This window comes from Balaenoptera ricei, chromosome 12, assembly GCF_028023285.1.
Source record: "Balaenoptera ricei isolate mBalRic1 chromosome 12, mBalRic1.hap2, whole genome shotgun sequence".
Lineage (NCBI taxonomy): Eukaryota > Metazoa > Chordata > Mammalia > Artiodactyla > Balaenopteridae > Balaenoptera > Balaenoptera ricei.
Window position 1 is genome coordinate 43,668,194 of NC_082650.1, and position 18,424 is coordinate 43,686,617.

Genomic DNA, 18,424 nt, shown 5'->3' on the forward strand with positions numbered 1-18,424 from the left:
CCATTCAAATTATCCTTCTATACTTTTTCTACATCCCCTACCTTTACATAGATCAATTTAAAAAAAACTGAATCTAAAATTTATTGAGTACCAACTCTGTCCCAGGCTCTATGACACACATTATTTGAGAAAATAAAATCAGAGAACATCAATTTGCTGAAAATAATCTTTTTGAAGGGGTCTCTAGCAGATCATTTGCCCCGTCACTCAGCAAATATTTATTGAGCACTTACTTCATGCTGGGTTCTCTGTAAGATGTTGGGTAGAGAACACCCTTGTGGACTTACAACCCATTGGGAGAGTTCAGACAAGAAAATAATGTAGAGTGTGAAATGATAGGAAATAGCCAGCACATGGAATGGGGCATCTAACCCAGACTTTGGGGGTCGAGGGTCAGATATCAAGGTTTTCAGATGCATTGGTGCCTTTGTGTTTTGGTTGAAGAGTTATAATGTCTCGTACACTGAGCTTCTGTATCAGTTTATCTTTAGACTGTACTCTGAAGCACTCATAGCACCGCCTAAGAGCACCTGAAAATTGAGGGTCAGGGCTTTATAATGTCATTCACTGCTTTACTTTACTCATTTCTGAAGTTCAAAATATTTCCACAGAGAACATTAATAGTTCTCCAAAGTGGGAATTTTGACATGGAATGAAGGTGACTTTGATTCATTCACCTGTCACATCGTGTCTGGGACTTTTTTTTTCTTTGTTTGCTCACTTGTTTCCCTAAGAAGGGATAGGAATCAACATTTTAAGCCTTATGGAGCCAATTACTTTAATGGTTAAAATAGCAGAGAATATTAGAAATCCAAGGCTAGCTCTGCAGGGCTCCTCCATCCCGACCCAAGCATTCCATTTCCTTCTGCCTTTCACTTTGAAATGCCTTTGCTTCTTGTATGTGTCTTAACCTCCCCCAACACCAAGAGTGTGGGGTAAATAATAGCAGACTGCAGAAATTTCTTTTTTAGAAAAAGTGTGCACTACAGACTCTGGCTCCTTTACCTCCTACTCCAGGAACCACTAAAAAGGAAGAGAATAGTCAGGTTCCTAAATCCAATGAACTGCTTTCTAGCTGTGACAAGGGGAAACAGGGAGGGGACATTTTTGTTGTTGTATCTCAATTCACCAACCTACAGCCCGACCAACTGCAGTCGTGGTCCTGCAGGCCATCCACACACATTCCCACCTGCATATTTTTCATTTCTTCAACAAACTAATATCCAAAAGGAGCAGTCTGATATCCATTGCTATAAATGCTTTGGATCGTGCTTTTCTTCTATCATCTTCGAAGGCATACTCTCAGGTTGCAATGAGCTTTGGGGCTAAGGAGGTGATAATTATGGTCTCGTCACATTGGATGCAGATGAGTCCACTTATCAGCATTAGAGCTGCATATGATCAATTTTCTAAAACCAGTGCAAGCAAGCACCTTATTGCTTATACTTCTTTAGGCTTACACTGGGGAAGGTCAATCCAAAATGCAGGGACCCCATTAGCAGCAGGAAATAAATAGGAAGCATTAAGAAAAAGAACTAAAAAAAATAAAGAAAGAAGTATTTTGCCTGAAAAGCACTAAAATCACGCAAACTGTTAGAACAGGTAAAAAAAGATACATTTTTAAAATATTTTTATTGCATATATACAATATGTACAATATTTATACTATATATTTTATATTGTATATATATAACAAAATTTGCCATTTTAACCATTTTTATGTGTAGAGTTCTGTGGCATTAAGTACATTCACAATGTTGTACAATCATTACCTCCATATATTTCCAGAAATTTTTCATCACCCAAAAAGAAGCTCTATAAAAAAAGGATACATTTTTAAGTCAAGTCACTGGACTCGTTACCACTTGGAACTGAAGGGTTGTAATGAAACCATATATGGCTCAAGGAAAGGGAGGGGGTGGGGGGAAGGCAGAATCTTTATGTGGTGGCTTGTTCTACAGTTGTATTCACACATTCAGATATAGCTAGCTCACAGGTAATTTCACACTGAATATTTTTGTTTTCTTAAGTGATACCAATTCAATGTGGTTCCTAAGTAAAAATTAAACACATTAAAAATAAAGCATTCTCCTTGAACCAACTCTGAGCCAAAAAAAGCATGGTAAGGAAAGTTGAGGGCTGTCTTCAAAGAAGGAAAATAAACTATTCCAAATGGAAAAACTATTCTCTTTCAATGTGCGTGTGTGTGTGAGTGTGTGTGTGTGTCAGAGAGAAACAGAGCAAGGTAGAAAGAGACAGATGGATAAATAGACAAAGATTCATTACAAATAATACCAAATATATACACTATTTGAGAAATAATGTATTAATAGGTATTATATTTAAATATTTATATAGTCCCAAAAAGATACAGAAATGAAAAGTAGGAGATAAAGAAAAGGTCACGGTACCACGGATTGATGTCTTCCTTGGTCTGTCTTATCTGGGAACTCATATTTCCCGAGACAGTAACAACCCTAGGGGTGTGCTGGTTACCCAATCTCTCCATCAGTAGAAGTAAACACACAACCTTTGTAAACACTGTGTCCTCCTATGCAAATTCAGCTTCAGGACAAGTTCCCTGACCCTGCTTCCAACCACATGGGTGCTCCTAACCCCTCCCAGCTAGCAATTCCGGAGCAATCACTGAATGGAATAACCAGAATGTGAAATTCATTCCAGCACTCACTGGGTGATGGTAGTTTTTGTTTGTTTGGTTTTCGTGATGTTTCAGACTTACCCCGTAACTAGCTAAAAACTGACCTGTGCTATTTTCAAGGATAGCGCACCTCCTTTTGGACTGGCTTGAAGGCCACTCATCAAGCTTGGCATCACTGGAGGGACAACAGTTAGTTTTGTGAAGCTGTAAAAGTGCTTCCTAGCTCTCTGACTCCACACACCCTACCGAACAGCTCTCCCCCTTCCCATCCTCCGTCCCCCACCCCCACCTCCCAGCCTCCCTGCTTTCAAGCAATCACCCCACCCTGGGACTTTCCACAGCTCCTCACCGCCCAGCAGCATTGGGAACGGTGTGTAGGGCTATCCGTGGAGGCAAGGGCCCCTCTGTGAGAGCGCAGTGTTTCTCTTGCCTGCGGCACGATCCAGATAAGGACAGAGGCTCCAGCCATCCCCGCGTCACAAAGAGCTCCTCTGATCCCCCTGGCATCTGGGCTTCCCCTCATTAGCACATAAAAGCTGCTCTGTGCCTTCCCTCTGAGCCGCTCTGTCTGTCCCACTGCCGGGCTCTATGGAGCCTTTAGGCCCAAGTTCATTTTGAAACCTCCCCAGTTCAAGAGGCACTAACCCTTTCCCGAAACCTGTCAAACTCTCCTTTACAAACCGCAGGTACCGCCGAAGCAACCATCACTCTGAGAGGCGCAATCAGACTGCAGGGCAGATGCCTTCTGCCAAATTAGTCTTCCCAAGAACAGGCGTTCTTAAAACAAAGCCAAAAATGTTTAAATATATCTAGCTTTCAAAAAAACGCAATACAATGAAGTAAAACAGACTTGTGCCTTGTTCGTAGGTGGGTGGGTTCCACTTCAGACTCTGACCCGCAAGGCTCAGGAGGAAAACCACCGAGCCGAGCAGCGCCTGCACCCAAGTCCTCGGCGCGCTGAGGGCGCTCGTTAGCGCTTATCCCGGGCCTGCGACGGCACAAAGCCACGAGAACCCGGGCTCCCATTTCAATTTTCTGACCAGGATAACAAATGCAGAGTGCTTGGCAGCTTTCCAAGCCGTCTCCCAGATGTTATGTCATTTAAAAATCCCCAAAATGCAATGGGAAATGAAGGGCTAGGATGATTTTAACCAGTTTACAAATGAGAATATTGAGGTCCCCGAAAAACGGAAGTCAGTTCCCTGAGACAGAACATCTCACATTTCACATTCTGAAGGGGACATCATCATTCCAGAGGCCCAGACACAAAATCTCCAAGGGACGTTTAATTCCCTCTTCTCTCTCTCACACCCCACTCCCAAGTATAATCAGGACCGAAATCCTCCTGAGCGCCCCTAAATACGCCCTGCACTAATATCCTGACGTCTTCACAGCTGAATCCACTGACGGTTCTCGCATGCCTTGTCACCAGGGCCCAGATCTGTTTCTGAGTTAACCCTTTCCCAGACAGACTCTAAACAGCAGTAGCTTCTTTCTGCCCATCACACTGCTCACCGCCTCCTCATCACAAATGTCAAAAAAGCGCACAGCTCTGCCTTACATCCTACGATACTTCTCTTGTGTGTCTCCTTTCTGACTCTTCAAAATGTCTATTTCCACTTCTCTCTGTACAAGTGTCCTACACCCCTCCCCCACTACCCAGCACCTTCATTCTTAATTGATAGGATGACCTCAGAGTTCACAGAAAAAGAAAAGCCACCAGATAGGAATCACCTTTTATTCTCACCACCCAATCTACCAAATTACCTTCGTTTACACCCACGCTTTCTCCCCCCACCTCCTGGAGCATGGAGAGTGTCCTGGCTCCTCTCCAAGGTCAACCCCTCCCCCTGCACCTGGGATCCTACAGCCTTTGCAAGGCCTTCCTCCTTCCTTTATCCCATTCCTTCCTGCATATGCAATTTTCCCCTCTCCACTGTATCTTTCCCATCAGCATACAGACCTTTTGTATTATGTCCTCTGTTAACCGACTCTCCCTTTACTCTGCTCCCGGTTAGAGGAAAACTTTTCAAAAGTTATGTTTTGAAACCCCCAGTTCACAGTCCCTCTCCAAACCGGTCCATCCAGGCTTCCATCGGCACCCACCACCTGAGCCTGCGCCTGTCTGTTGCCGAGACACTGATCATTTCTCCACCCTTCCCTTAGCTGATTACTCTCAGCACGTGCACTGTTTATCTCCTCCCTCTCAAAACACTTACTTCTCCAGGCTTCTGAACACCGTACTCTCCAGTTTTCCCTCCTGCTTCAGACCTCTCCTTCTCCGACTCCTTTGCTGGGTCCTCCTCCTCTGTTTGACTCGGAAGTTGATGTGCTCCCCAGAGTGACCCTGGGACCCCTTTTCTCCTCTATCGACACATTGTCCCCAGATGATCTTATCCAGGACCACACCAATGACACCCAAATCCAAATCCCCAGCCCCTGATTTCTCCCTAAATCCCATACTCCAGCTATCATGTGACATTTCCACTGGACATCTCTAACTTAACTTGCCAGAAGTAAACTCTTGACTTTTTATCCACAAACATGTTCCTCTCCCTGTCTTTCCCATCTTGGACAAGGGCACCATCACTCACCCAGTTTCTCATGCCCCCAAACTGGAGTTTTTCTTTATTCATTTCCCTCAGCAGCCTCACCAAACCACACATCCAATCCCATGGACTCCATCTCCCAAGATGAATCGCTCCAAAACGCAATCATTTCTCTCCACCTCATTGCTACCCTCCAGTCCAAGCCTGCAACGTCTCTTTCCTCCTGGAGCCACTTACCTCTCCCGCAGTCCATTCTCCAACAGCAGCCAGGGTGGGCTTTTCAAAACATTAACCACATTACTCCTCTTACTGCTTAAAACCTTTCAGTTGCTCCCCATCCCACTGAGAATAAAACACAAGTTCTTCTCCTGGCCTATGGGGCCCTAAAAGACCTCACGCCTGCCTCCCCCCACCCCACCCCAGCCCGTGATCTCCCCCCTCCCATGCTCCCCTCCTTCTTGCACTCCCTTACTTTCCGTCACTCTGCTGCTTGTTTCATCTCAGCATATCCACCTGGAATGCACTGCCTCCTGACCCTCAAGTAGCCGGTTCCTTTTAGTCATTCCAATCTTAGCTTCAATGTTACCAGACAGGGAGAGGCCTCTTCGGACCACTCAAGTTAAAGTACCACCCGTTACCTCTCTGTCACATCGCCCCACTTTAATTCTCTGGATAGTATTTAGCACAATGAGATATCTGTCTTATGTATGCGTTTATTGCCTGCCCCCAACTAGAACACAGTCTCCAGGAGAGTGGAGGCCTTTTATGTCTTGTTCCCTGCAGCGTCCCCAATATCTAGATGGTGCCTCTTAGCTGGCTCAGTAGTGATGGTGTTGAATGGCTGAAGAGTTCCTACTCTGTGCTCCTCAGAGCCTGAAGTAGAGCCATGCCAGTGGCCCTGCTGCTCATGCTGAGCCCCCCTGTAACCCTGACCCTGCTTTCTGCACTCAGACCTAGAATCTGCTCTCTTTAACTTTAAGATCCTTGAAAAATAGCACTCTCCACTTATACCCCATTCCACAGACCTGTGATGCTGCGCTCTACCCCTTCTCATTGCTAAAGAGCTTCCCCGCCAAACATTCCAGGGGATCCCTTTAAGGTGGGCTGCGCTGTACCCCTTCTCATTGCTAAAGAGCTTCCCCGCCTAACATTCCAGGGGATCCCTTTAAGGTGGGAGCCCCAACCTAGCCTGTTGGGCTGAGTCCTTGATACTTAATGTAGCTATTGTCAGGCCTAACCTGCTGCCTCCACATTGCCAGCTGGGATGTACAGATTTCCAGGGCCATGACTAGCACCATCCTAATGCTACCACTATGAGGACCCCCTACCCCATGATTAGATGCACTTCCAGAATCCAGACTCGCTGTTGCTCCCTCTTGGATACTGGACTGGGACCAGTGCTTCTCAAACTATCTGTTATAAAATATTGGTTCTTTTTTTTCAATTCACTGAAGACAATTCTTTTGTAAAATACAATTCAAAAAATCAACTACTAGAAAAATAAAATGGCAAAAAAACAAAAATTAAAATACATGACTCGATATTTTAGTATTAGAAAAAAAATGATAAAGGTACCCTGTCAAGTTGCTATAGCTATTTCTAATGCTTACTCTTGATTTCTGTTCTCCTCACAGTCTGGTTACACAATCTGTGAATCTACACAGGTCCACAGACCACTGAGTAGCTGGCTAAGGTCCTCCAGCTGCCTGTCTAGTTCAGGTAACACCCTAGGTCTCTTCTGCCCTAGTGAGCAAATCCCTTCCTTGTAGCAAGTTTATCACCTTTCAGCAAACAAATATTAACCACCCACTACGTTGCAGACACTATTGAGTACCTTCTCAAAAATAATCTAATCTTCCTCTCTCTGACCCTGGTCCACACTCTGTTCAAATTACAGCACTTCCCTCTCCATCCTGGCTGCCTCCATCCCATTTAGACTCCTGTCTCCACTCCACTATATGGCTACAGTAGCCACCTAACTGACCCCTAAACCCTAGTCCATCCTCTGTCCATCTGTCCTACAGACTTTGTCCAAAATATAATGTTCAGGCACATCTCTGATCAAGTCCTTTCTCTACTCAATAACCTGCAAAAATAATAACCCACAGTCTAACTCATATTGGAGTGTCTAAAGCTTTCCATTATCTGACTCCATCCTGCAATTCTAGCCTTACTTCACTCTACTGCCTTTTTACCTACACAAAATATTGTCAAACTGGTCATTTAATCCTCCTCCAGTCTCTTACTCTATATTTGGTTCATCCTTTCTGTCATCCCCCTTCTTGCACATGTTCCTATCCTACCCATCTGCTATGGATCAAATGTTTATGTCCCCCCCAAAATTTATGTGTTAAAGCCCAACTCCCCGGTGTAATAGTATTTGGAGGTGGAAACTTTGGAGGTATTAGATTTAGATGAGGTCATGCGGGTGAAGTCCCCATTATGAAATTAGTATCCTTATGAGAAAGGAGATCTCCTTCTCTCTCTTTCTCTCTCTCTCTCTTTCATTCTCACTCTCTCCCTCCACCATGTGTGGATACAAGAAGACAGCTGTCTGAAAGTCAAGAAGGCCCTCACCAGACACACAATCTGCCAGCACTCTGATCTCAGACTTCCCAGCCTCCAGAACTGTAAGAAATAAATGTCTGTTGTTTAAGCTGCCCAGTCTATGATATTTTGTTATAGCAGCCCAACCTAAGACACCATCTTTCAATGCCAGGGACAAATGCCATCCCTGAACCCTCCTGCCCTGTCTCCAGCCTAGTCTCTCCTTCCTCTGTAGTCTTATAAAAGCACTTAGCTGTGTGACCATAAAAATTGGTTTCCATATCTATAAAAAGATTATTATGAGAATAACATATGATGTAAAATTTTATAATATAAAATGTATGCTTTTTAATGTAAAATTTAAGAATTTGAGTTACTGTCTAAATGCTCATTTTAATTCAAACACTCATAGGTTGTATCAAATTACATAGTAAAGCAATCGAGTCCTTCCAAATCACCCTCAATCTCTCTTACCTGCAATGCACAAACATGTCCCCAAGCTCCCTCAAAGTTGTGTATGCACTGTCAGAATGTAGATATTTTCAGGAAACTCTATTTTCTTGGGATATATGGCAATGACCTTGATAGGCTCGCCCTGAAATGGCAGGATGAGATCCAAGTCTGTTCTCCTTTTTCTTCTAACACTCTGAAAGTAGATGAACATTAATGGCTATTCCTCCTTTGTTTAAAGTCCTAAGTGAAACAAATTGTATTGTATTCCTCAAGAAAGATCTGCCTCTTGACTCTGTGTAAACTTCAAGTAATTTTATTATGGGTTCAGTCTTCCTCTTGAGTAGTTTTCTTACAGGTGAAACAGCTAAATTATGGGGCTTTTTTTTGCATCTCTGTTAGATCAGCTTGAAAATCTAATCATTTTGATGTATGTTATCTTTATTTCTACTTTACTTAAATTGTCCCCTTGATAGATTATATTGAAAGGATAATAACAGTTAGAAACTCCGCCAATGGCACTCAAGGGTCCACGTCAGCCCATGACTGTCTGGTTCACCACTATGATCCAGCAGTGCCCAACATATAGTAAACACTTAATAAATACTCATTGAATAAATGACTGACTGATTGAATGAATGAGTGGACGAGGAAAAGAGAAACCAGTGAAGTATTTGTCTTACACAATGGATCAGTACCTTGTACTATCTCCAAGCCAGGAATGATTAGGAATTGTAGCCCTGTCACTCTAAATCTGGATATAATTAGCATGTTTTAGTTTTTAGCCTCCTTTATTTTTTTTTTTTTACATCTTTATTGGAGTATAATTGCTTTACAATGGTGTGTTAGTTTCTGCTGTATAACAAAGTGAATCAGCTATATGTATACATATATCCTCATATCCCTTCCCTCTTGCGTCTCCCTCCCACCCTCCCTATCCCACCCCTCTAGGTGGTCACAAAGCACCAAGCTGATCTCCCTGTGCCATGCAGCTGCTTCTCACTAGCTATCTATTTTACATTTGGTAGTGTATATATGTCCATGCCACTCTCTCACTTCATCCCAGCTTACCCTCCCCCGTGTCCTCAAGTCCATTCTCTACGTCTGCGTCTTTATTCTTGTCCTGCCCCTAGGTTCATCAGAACCATTTTTTTTTTAGATTCCATATATATGTGTTAGCATACGGTATTTGTTTTTCTCTTTCTGACTTACTTCACTCTCTGTGTGACAGTCTCTAGGTCCATCCACCCCACCACAAATAACTCAATTTCGTTTCTTTTTATGCTTAGCCTCCTTTAAATGTGTATTCAGTTGTACTAGATTTCCCTAATTAATTTGTTAAAAGGGCAGGAATTGATGGTTCATAATATCAGAACTTGTAAAATGGTATGTAAGGTATTTTTTAACATCAAAGTCACATAGGTAAATTTTCTTGAGAGTTTAAAATTTAAATCTAGCAGAAAACAATATTTTAAAAAGTTTAATAATAGTATACTTAAACAAATTACATTCATGTTGCCACCGATTGAGGCATGTCATTTTTCTAAGAAAATATTTTCTAAGACATATTTATTTTTATTGTTTTCCTTGCCATTTCCTGGGAAACTTCTTCTCAACTCTTGTACATTCAACTAGTGTCTGTATAAGACAGAATAAGTGCAATATGGATCGCATACAGGACAACTTATTTATATGATTCTAGCATCTAGATATTTAGAAGCATACAATTAAGCATTATGCATAAAAATTCAGATTACAGATTATAATCATTCACTCTTAATAGCAGTACATATGCCAAGCTACCCAGTTAGATTTTGAGGTCCTTCAAGCCAAGAATAATGTTTTGCTATGTATGTGTCCTCCAGAAGAGGACTCAGCACACAGAAAGTAATTAGGAACAAATGAATATAGAAACAATCAACAGAGTGAAAAAACAACCATTGGAATGGAAGAAAATATCTGCAAATCATATATCTGATAAGGGGTTAATATCCAGAATTTATAAAGAAGTCCTACAACTCAACAACAACAACAAAACCAAACAATCCAATTTTAAAATGAGCAAAGGATTTGAATAGACGTTTCTTCAAAGAAGATATACAAATGGCCAACAAGTATATGAAAAAATGCTCAAAATCAGTGATTATTAGGGAAATGCAAATCAAAACCACAATGAGATATCCCTTCACACCCATTAGGATGGCCGTTATCAAAAACAAACAAACACAGTGTTAGCAGGATGTGGAGATACTGGAACCCTTGTGCACTGTTGGTGAAAACGCAAAATGGTACCACTGCTATGAAAAATGGTATGGAGGTTCCTCAAAAAATTAAAAATAGAACAGATGATTCAGCAATCCCACTTCTGGTTATATAGCCTAAAAAAACTGAAAACAGGATCTTGAGGAGACATTTGCACATTCGTTTTCATTGCAGCTTTATTCACAATAGCCAAGAGATGGAAGTAACCTAAATGTCCATCAACAAGTGAATGGATAAAGAAAATGTGGTATTACACACACACACACACACACACACACACATAATGGAATATTATTTAGCCTTAGGAAATTCTGCCACTTGTGACAATGTGAATGAACCTTGAGGACATTATGCTAAATAAAATAAGCCAATTACAAAAAGACAAACACTGCATGATTCCATTTATATGAGGTATCTACAATAATCAAACTCTTAGAAACAGAAGGTAGAATGGTGGTTGCCAGGGCCAGTGGGGAAGGGAAAAGAGGAGTTGTTGTTCAATGGACAGAGTTTCCGTTTTGCAAGATTAAAAAAATTCTAGAGGTCTGCTGCATAACGATGTGCATACAGTTAGCACTACTATACTGTATACTTAAAATGATTAAGATGGTAAATTTTATGTTATGTGGTTTCAGACCTTACATATATACACTAATATGTATAAAATGGATAACTAATAAGAACCTGCTGTATAAAATAATAAATAAAATAAAATTCAAAAATTTAAAGTAAAAAAAAAGAATAAATGAATGTATACATGTAGATGTTCATGTCACAGTCAAGAAATATGCCAAATAGTATGGGGTATTTTTCCATGTGTCTACTGGCATTTGACTTCCTAAGTATACTTTTTTAGAAACATAATCAAGAATTAATGTGTTTGAACAAGGTGCAGTGAATGCTCATTGGCCTGAACTCAAATGTATGAGAAAGCTAAACTAAAACCTGGTGGTGGTACTTTCACATGCTGCATTCTACTTTTATGAGAAACGGCAATTAAATAATAAATCAGCTCTTGCATTAAGTAACTTTAGAACTATATGGGCAGCCAACTCAATTTGCCATATTGTCTACATCTATAGCAGTGTACAGTAAAAACAGACATCTTTTATTATGGGCCTGAGGCACTGAAGGATCTTGAGAGAGTAAAAGGTCAAAGAAAAATTACATGAAGATAGGTCCATTTTCTTACACGTTACTTCCTTGGAAATGCACCATCTTTATCCAAGGTAAACCAAATATTCCTTTAATATGAACATTCAGCTTTCCAAGCTCCATGCAAAAAAAATATACTGGATGATCTTCCAGTTTTATAATTTTGTCCTTTAGTTAAAAATAAATGTGTCCTTCAGACATCTTTTGTTTACTACTAATCTTAGAAATGTCTGTTTTTAATCACACCATGCTGTTCCATTTGGAATATTTTATATCAATTATCCTCATTACTGGTTGGTCTTCCCCTTTCATTCTGACATCTGTTAGAAGGAGTAGCTTGAGGAAGAGCCTCACTATCAATTTTTTAACAAAAGCCGTCCCATTTGATTAAAAAGGATCACCTAAATGATAATAGATGTCTTCATCAACTGTACCTAATAGTACAAGCATAACTCTGTTCCTAGCAGCCATTCTGTTGGTTCACCATGTTCTCTCCACCTTACTTAATAACTCAGAAAAGCTATATATACATACTGTCCCATCACATATGGTAACTTCCCACGTGGATATAGATTTTATGTAGGCTTGCTACCAACTCTCCTATGTATCCTCCTTAATGCTTTTCAGTTTTCAATTCAAAAAAGTTTCATAAATTTGAAAATTAAAGAAATAAATCAGAATGTACGTTAGAAATCAGCTAGTTTCAAGTCAAATGAATGGATGACCCAGAGTCACACTCGTGGTTCCATGCCAACGATTAAACATCCCCACCACAAGACACAAAAAGGCAGAAATGCCTTTATAACTTGAAACAACCCAATGTATCTCTTATTGGGAAGAAAGTGGGTCAAAACTTGAAATTCATGGTTATTTTTATTAAGATCTGAAACTAATATTCAAGTGGGAAAAGATAAATAAAACCGCACACAGGCAAAACATAAAACAAGCTATCACTCGTTTTCCACAAACATTTCGTAATGAAATCATTTTAGAGGAGAAAATCTTCAGATACTACATAGATTAGTATCTACTCCTATATGTTTCTAAGAAATCTACTAGTATCAGCAGTTCCTGTGACAGGGTCATCAACTGTTGCCCTTGAAGTATTTTCTTTTTTGTCATATCTTGCTTGCCTGTGGCAGGGTAATAAATACTATCTCACACTCAAGAAATAAGTGAAGAGGAGTTTGCCATAATTTTTTCCTTCTTTGAACCAAGACATTATTCTAAATCTTTGGGAATTAAAGAAGTAACAATTATCCCAGCATCTAAATCATCTTGTATTTCTTGAATCACACTGCCAAAACAATTTTGAACAGGACAGGGGAGAAGAATGTGACACATCCCATTAACTGGTAAAAAAAAATTATCTAGCACCTCCTCTTTCACCAAAATTATGGATACTATTATATTCTACTCTAATTGTTTTACAGGGAGTAGTCAATCAGTGAGATGCCCTATTTGTCATACAAAAAATGCAACCATCCAACTCAATAAGCCTTTAAAGAAAGGGGAAAGGATATGGAGATATACCGAGGAAATAAAATGATGCAGGACAATGTAAGGCAGATTGCATTAAGGTAATACTGCATTTTCATTCTAAGCTTCTTGAAAGACAGTACCTTTAATTATTAATCAGTACTTCTCCCTTTACCTATTCCTCGGTAGGCAGGATACAGACAGCATATGTGTTTGCATTTCTTCCTCTGGGTTGGCAGGTAGCTATTGTTACAGGCTGTGACCAGCGGCAGGCAGTTCACCAGGCTTGCGCTGCTCACAGTCTGACACTCCACGTCCCAGTGCACCATCCTCAGTCTCTCAGCACCGCCCCTCTGGCCCAGTGGGATCCTCAGAGTAACTAACAGTGGTGCAATGCCCCACTCAGTCACTGAAGAGACGCTACTGGCCAGCTCACAGCACTAGAACGCTGCCAACAGTATATCTGCATGCCAAAAGTTAGAGGGATATTTTTCATATTGGCTCCAAACTTCCAGATTTCTAACCTCACTTTCTGCTAGCAGCTAAGTTGCTGCATGCCAGAGGTAGATGAAAGGCAACGATTGTCCAGAAGATAATTAGTTGATAGGGCAACGTAGGTGAAGGAAATACAAGTATTAAGGAAAGAGGAAGAGGAAAAGAAGAAAAAGAAGCAAAAAGGGATCTTTAGCTTTTAGAAAATGAACAAAGATGCTTATGATATGGCACCCAATGGGCCAGCCTTAAAGCCATTACTGACTAGTCCAACATACCTGGAGGGTTCAGACCAGAGGGGAGCCACACCTAAGTGCTGGCACAGGAACTCGAAAATTCCACTCCCGCCCCCCACCTCTTGCTTTTACACAGAGCCCAACTATTCAACAGCCACAACTAGTGCTGTCTCCTGTTGACATAATCCTGGAGCAAAAGCCAAGCCCATCAGCGTGCTAACGAAATTACTCCACCAGGATTTTTACACTTATTCTGATTTTTTTCAGTCTCCTTACCAAAGGCGCTCCTTCTCCAAAGAAATATTTTCTTCTTATCCTTTAAGGATAAGGAAAGACCATTTACTTAATACAAAATATTACACTGAAAATTCTGAAGAACTTTGAAAGACAACCATGTTTCAGTTGAAATCTAAAGGCTATAACCCTTGGGTTCCATTCACAGATGTATCTGCCATGAAATGTCATGGACCCAACCTTTCAGTCTAAGTTCCTCCTCTATAAAACTCATGTCACAGATCACTGAAGGCTAGTAAAATACAACATTCTCCTCAGGATGTACCATGACTTCAATTAACTTGTGTACGATATTCCCACTGTCCTCCCTTAGACAACAGAACTTAGTTGAATAATGAATTCGTGTAAAGCTTTATACTTTCCCAAGTCTTTTCAGTATTACCTCATCTATTTCTCAAAATCATGATAAGAGAGGTAAGCCAAGTATAAAACACATTTTACAAATGAAGGAACCAAGAGCCATGGAGATGAACAGCTCTGCCCCAAGCCACGTGGCAAGTCAGCGGCAGAGGAATGATGACAAACCAAGCCTCTCAGCTCCCACCTCAGTGCTCTTGTTATTCTGGACTCTAAGATCCACAAAACATCAAGAAATAACCTGCACAGAGTCAATAATAACTTACAATCAAGCAAAGATAAATGAACAATGGCACCAGTTTTTTCTCAGTTTGATGAGGGAAATTAATAATTAACATATTCTGCATTAAATTTAAACAGCCAATGCCAAGTCATTTACAATTTTAAAAAATCACAGGTATTCAGAAAGGATAGGAAGCCCACATAATATGTACTGAGCCAGCATCTTCTTGATTTATTCTGCTCATTACCTTTTTTAGATGTAATATGTAATATTTTGGAAGGTGTTATTCTAAGCTACAAATCAAAGGAAAGTAAAGGCTTGAGTTTCTATTACCAACTCTTGTCTCACTTCAGAGTGGATTTCTTCTCATTTGATAATAAATGGAAACACACGGAAGTACCCACAAGTAAGCTAATATACGTTAAGTCTTCACAAGTGACGACTCCTGAATGGTTTGGGATTTCATATGACTAAATTAAACCATACTCCGAAAATAAGGAGCTTTTCAAGCTTCTATTTCTGTACGTATTTTGTGCTCCCACTGGAGCTTTCAGCCCCAAGGAGCTCGAGGTGAATCCCTTGGGGGAATCTCGGCTACCCCAAAAGAGTGCCACACAGAAACCTGTATGAACAGAGCAACCTTAATTAAGAGTTACCCCCAACAGATGCATCGAAAGGCACACACGCACCCAAATAAAAACACACACAACCGGTTCTCTATTTGATTTTTAAGTGTCAGCTCTTCAACCATTTCAAGTTACTTTAGTAGAAAAAGTCCCTTTCGCATCACGGCCGACTCAGGGGCGCCAGGGGGGGCCCCCATCTCACATCAACCCGGGTTCTCATCCTAAACGCCTCGTCCTTGATCCATCCACTGCGCAGATTCCAGCACTGGAGGCGCCGGCCGCCAGCGTTCGCCTCCTCTGGCTTCGACAGTCAGGAGCCTCCTCCTCATACCCTTCCCGCAACATTTCTGCACTTTGCCTGGGTCTGACCCAGGCCTCTAGCCTCCCCATCCCCGCTCCCAGCCAGGAAGAGTCGGAGCCGCAACTGGGGCGCCGGGCGGGAGAAGTGGGTCCCCGCGCCGGCCGCCGGGGCTGTCGCCACTACCCCCATCTCCCGGCGAGGGGCTGGGATACCTCCGGGCGGAGCGCGAGGCCGGCGACTTCCACGCCATCCCCGCAGCCCTGCGCCTTCCCGCCTCCTCCCCGGCCACCCCCAGGTCCGCTCCGGCCCCCGAGCGCAAAGCTGGGGCCCGAGTGGGAGAGGGAAGCGAGGCGACACGCGTGTGCGAGGGTGTGAGCGCGGACACACAGCAGCCAGGCTGGCGGAACCCCGCCTCTCCCCGAACTCCCGCCTCGGACCAGCCGGCGCCCGGGCGCCGCGGGGCTCCCCGCTCCGGGACAAAGCTGCCGCGGCCTCTCCGCCAGCGCGGGGCGCGCCGTCGCCCGCTCTCCTCAGTCTCCCCGGACGCGACTCCGTCCGTCCCAAAGGGCCTCCGGGCCGGGCCCCCGCAGCCGCAGCCCCGCGCCCCCGCCGCCGCTCACCTGTTCAGCACTTTGCGGATCCTCTGGCGCACGCTGGCCCGGGAGGAGGCGGACAGGCTTCCGCCGCCGCCGCTGCCCTCGGCCGGCAGGTTCTCGATGGTGGTCACCACATGGTTCGGCGGGGCCGGCGGCGGCGGCTGCAGCTGCTGCTGCTGCGGCTCGGGGGGGATCATCGCGGCGGAGGCAGCGGCGCGGCGGTGATCAGAACGCTGCTGGGCGCATCGTGCGCCGGCTCCGGGCCCGGGAACGCGCGGAGGACTCTGCCGGGCGGCCGCGGCCCGGGGAGGCGGTGCTGCCTGCCAAGCGGCGAGGCGGGGAGGCACACGCGGCTACGGCCGCCGCCGCCGCCGCCCAGCCCGCCACTCACACCTCTCCAGTCCCAGTGCGCGCACCCTCGCTCCGCCGCCGCCGCCGCCGCCTCCTGCCCCGGCTCTTCCCGAGCCGCGTCCCCAAGTCCCGGCACGCCCCGCGAAGTGGCCGTGAAGGGTGTTGCGCGGGGGCGCCGAGCGGCCGGTCGGCTTAGGAGACCCCAGAGGAGAGAGGGGATGGGGCTCCGGGCCTCGCCTTCTCTCCCGGTGCCCAGGTCTTCTCGGGGCGAGCGGCGGCAGTGGCGCTGGCGCCGCCTCAGCCGGTCCCCCGCTCGCTCGGAAAGCTGCCGTCTGTGTCTCACGGAGTGAGAGACCGGGAGTGAACCCAGAGAGCCTGGCGGGGGCGCAGCGGCGGCGGCGAAGGGGGGCCGGGCGGGGGACGCGCGCTCTGTTCTCGCCAGAGGGCGCTCCCGAGGTGCCTCGATGCCGCGACCCTCCCGTCCCCGGTCCACCAGAGGCCCACGGTCTGGGTTGCTGTGATTGTTTTCTTTTGGGGTTGTTGTTGTTTGTTTGTCTGTTTGTGGGTCCCCCCCCCCCGGCTCGTGAGGTTGAGAATAGATCCTCCCTCTTTAGTTGGAGGGAACTCCGCTCTCCTGCCGAGATGCCGCGGAAACTAGCACCACTTTCCCGGGACAGCGACAGGATGCTGAGAAGGGCGCCGGCCCTGGATTACAAAGCCAAACTCGAGTATCCTAAATATTACACCTACAGTCACTATAATGGGCCTGGAAGAAACTGGAGGAGAAACAACTTCTCACAAAGAATTCATTCTGGGAACTGGAAAAAGCATATCAGACCAACTCAACGTCTCGGCTTCATAACACTGTGAAGGGAATGTAGGCAGATTTGAGTTCCAATCGTGCCTCTAAAACTCATTAGCAGAGACTCCCTAAGCAATTTACTTGAATTCTGAGACACAGTCTTCTTTGTGCAGCGGGGCTACTCCTGTCTCTCTCCCCGCAGTGCTGTAAGAGTTAAATGAGGGAAACCACCCAGCAGGGGGCCCTGACAGCTTCTTCAGTGGCGCTACTACCACAGAGCTCCACTCTCAAAAGGGAAAACCCCTGTGTATCTGGCTCCGAAATCTTAGACCTGAACACCATATTGCCGCCAAAGGAAACTGATTCTCTCTCCCAGGCATCTCTCAGACCTATTGATCTAGATCCCAGTTAATAGCTGACTCCTAAGATAGAGAGATTTTTCACATTTTTCTTTATCTAGACTGCCTGGATAGAGATCCTATAGTGGAAAATGATACACATTTAACATTTGTTTCCATTTCAGTGCAGTACGTGGAATTATTTGCCCTGAATATGTTTAATAGGTAAGTATATCTACAGAAAAGCATGCTGATATCACCACCGAATGCAAATGCACTGGAAACCAACAAATAAAAAATACTGGTGATAGGATGTGCCACAGAGAAGGGGGTTGAGGAGAAAGCAACACTGAAGAAAGGGATGGGCTGTCTGATTAACAGAGGGGAAAAGGGAGAAGGGAGGATAAAAAGAAGATGAGATTCATTTTTTGGTTAAGAAGTAAGTTCCCATTCCTTTAACAAGATTGGGAGCCCTTTTTTTTTAATCATTGAACATTTGAGGAAACAGCTATCCAAAAAAACTCTCCAATCTATGTTTCAATTTATGTAAAACCCAGTTACCACCTGAAATATCCCTGAAGTCTTTTTCTACCAAAATTAACTCAAATTAGAACATTTTCCCTTTTATAATTAACACACTGTCCCATTCTTTCTCAGCAATCATTCTCATATTTTTCCACCTCAGATTTGTACAGGATGCTCTGAAG

At 43.9% G+C, this 18,424-nt stretch overlaps 1 protein-coding gene across 4 annotated transcripts in view; it reads right to left on the reverse strand.

The window, feature by feature from the left end:
* SLC35F1 (solute carrier family 35 member F1) overlaps positions 1-16,908 on the reverse strand; it is a 398,845-nt gene extending 381,937 nt beyond the window's left edge. For all 4 annotated transcript variants that reach the window (XM_059941968.1, XM_059941969.1, XM_059941971.1 and 1 more), the window contains exon 1: positions 16,251-16,908. In XM_059941968.1, coding sequence (XP_059797951.1) covers positions 16,251-16,423 — 173 coding nt within the window. In that variant the 5' untranslated portion in view covers positions 16,424-16,908. The remainder of the gene's footprint in view (positions 1-16,250) is intronic.
* Positions 16,909-18,424: the final 1,516 nt, after the last annotated feature.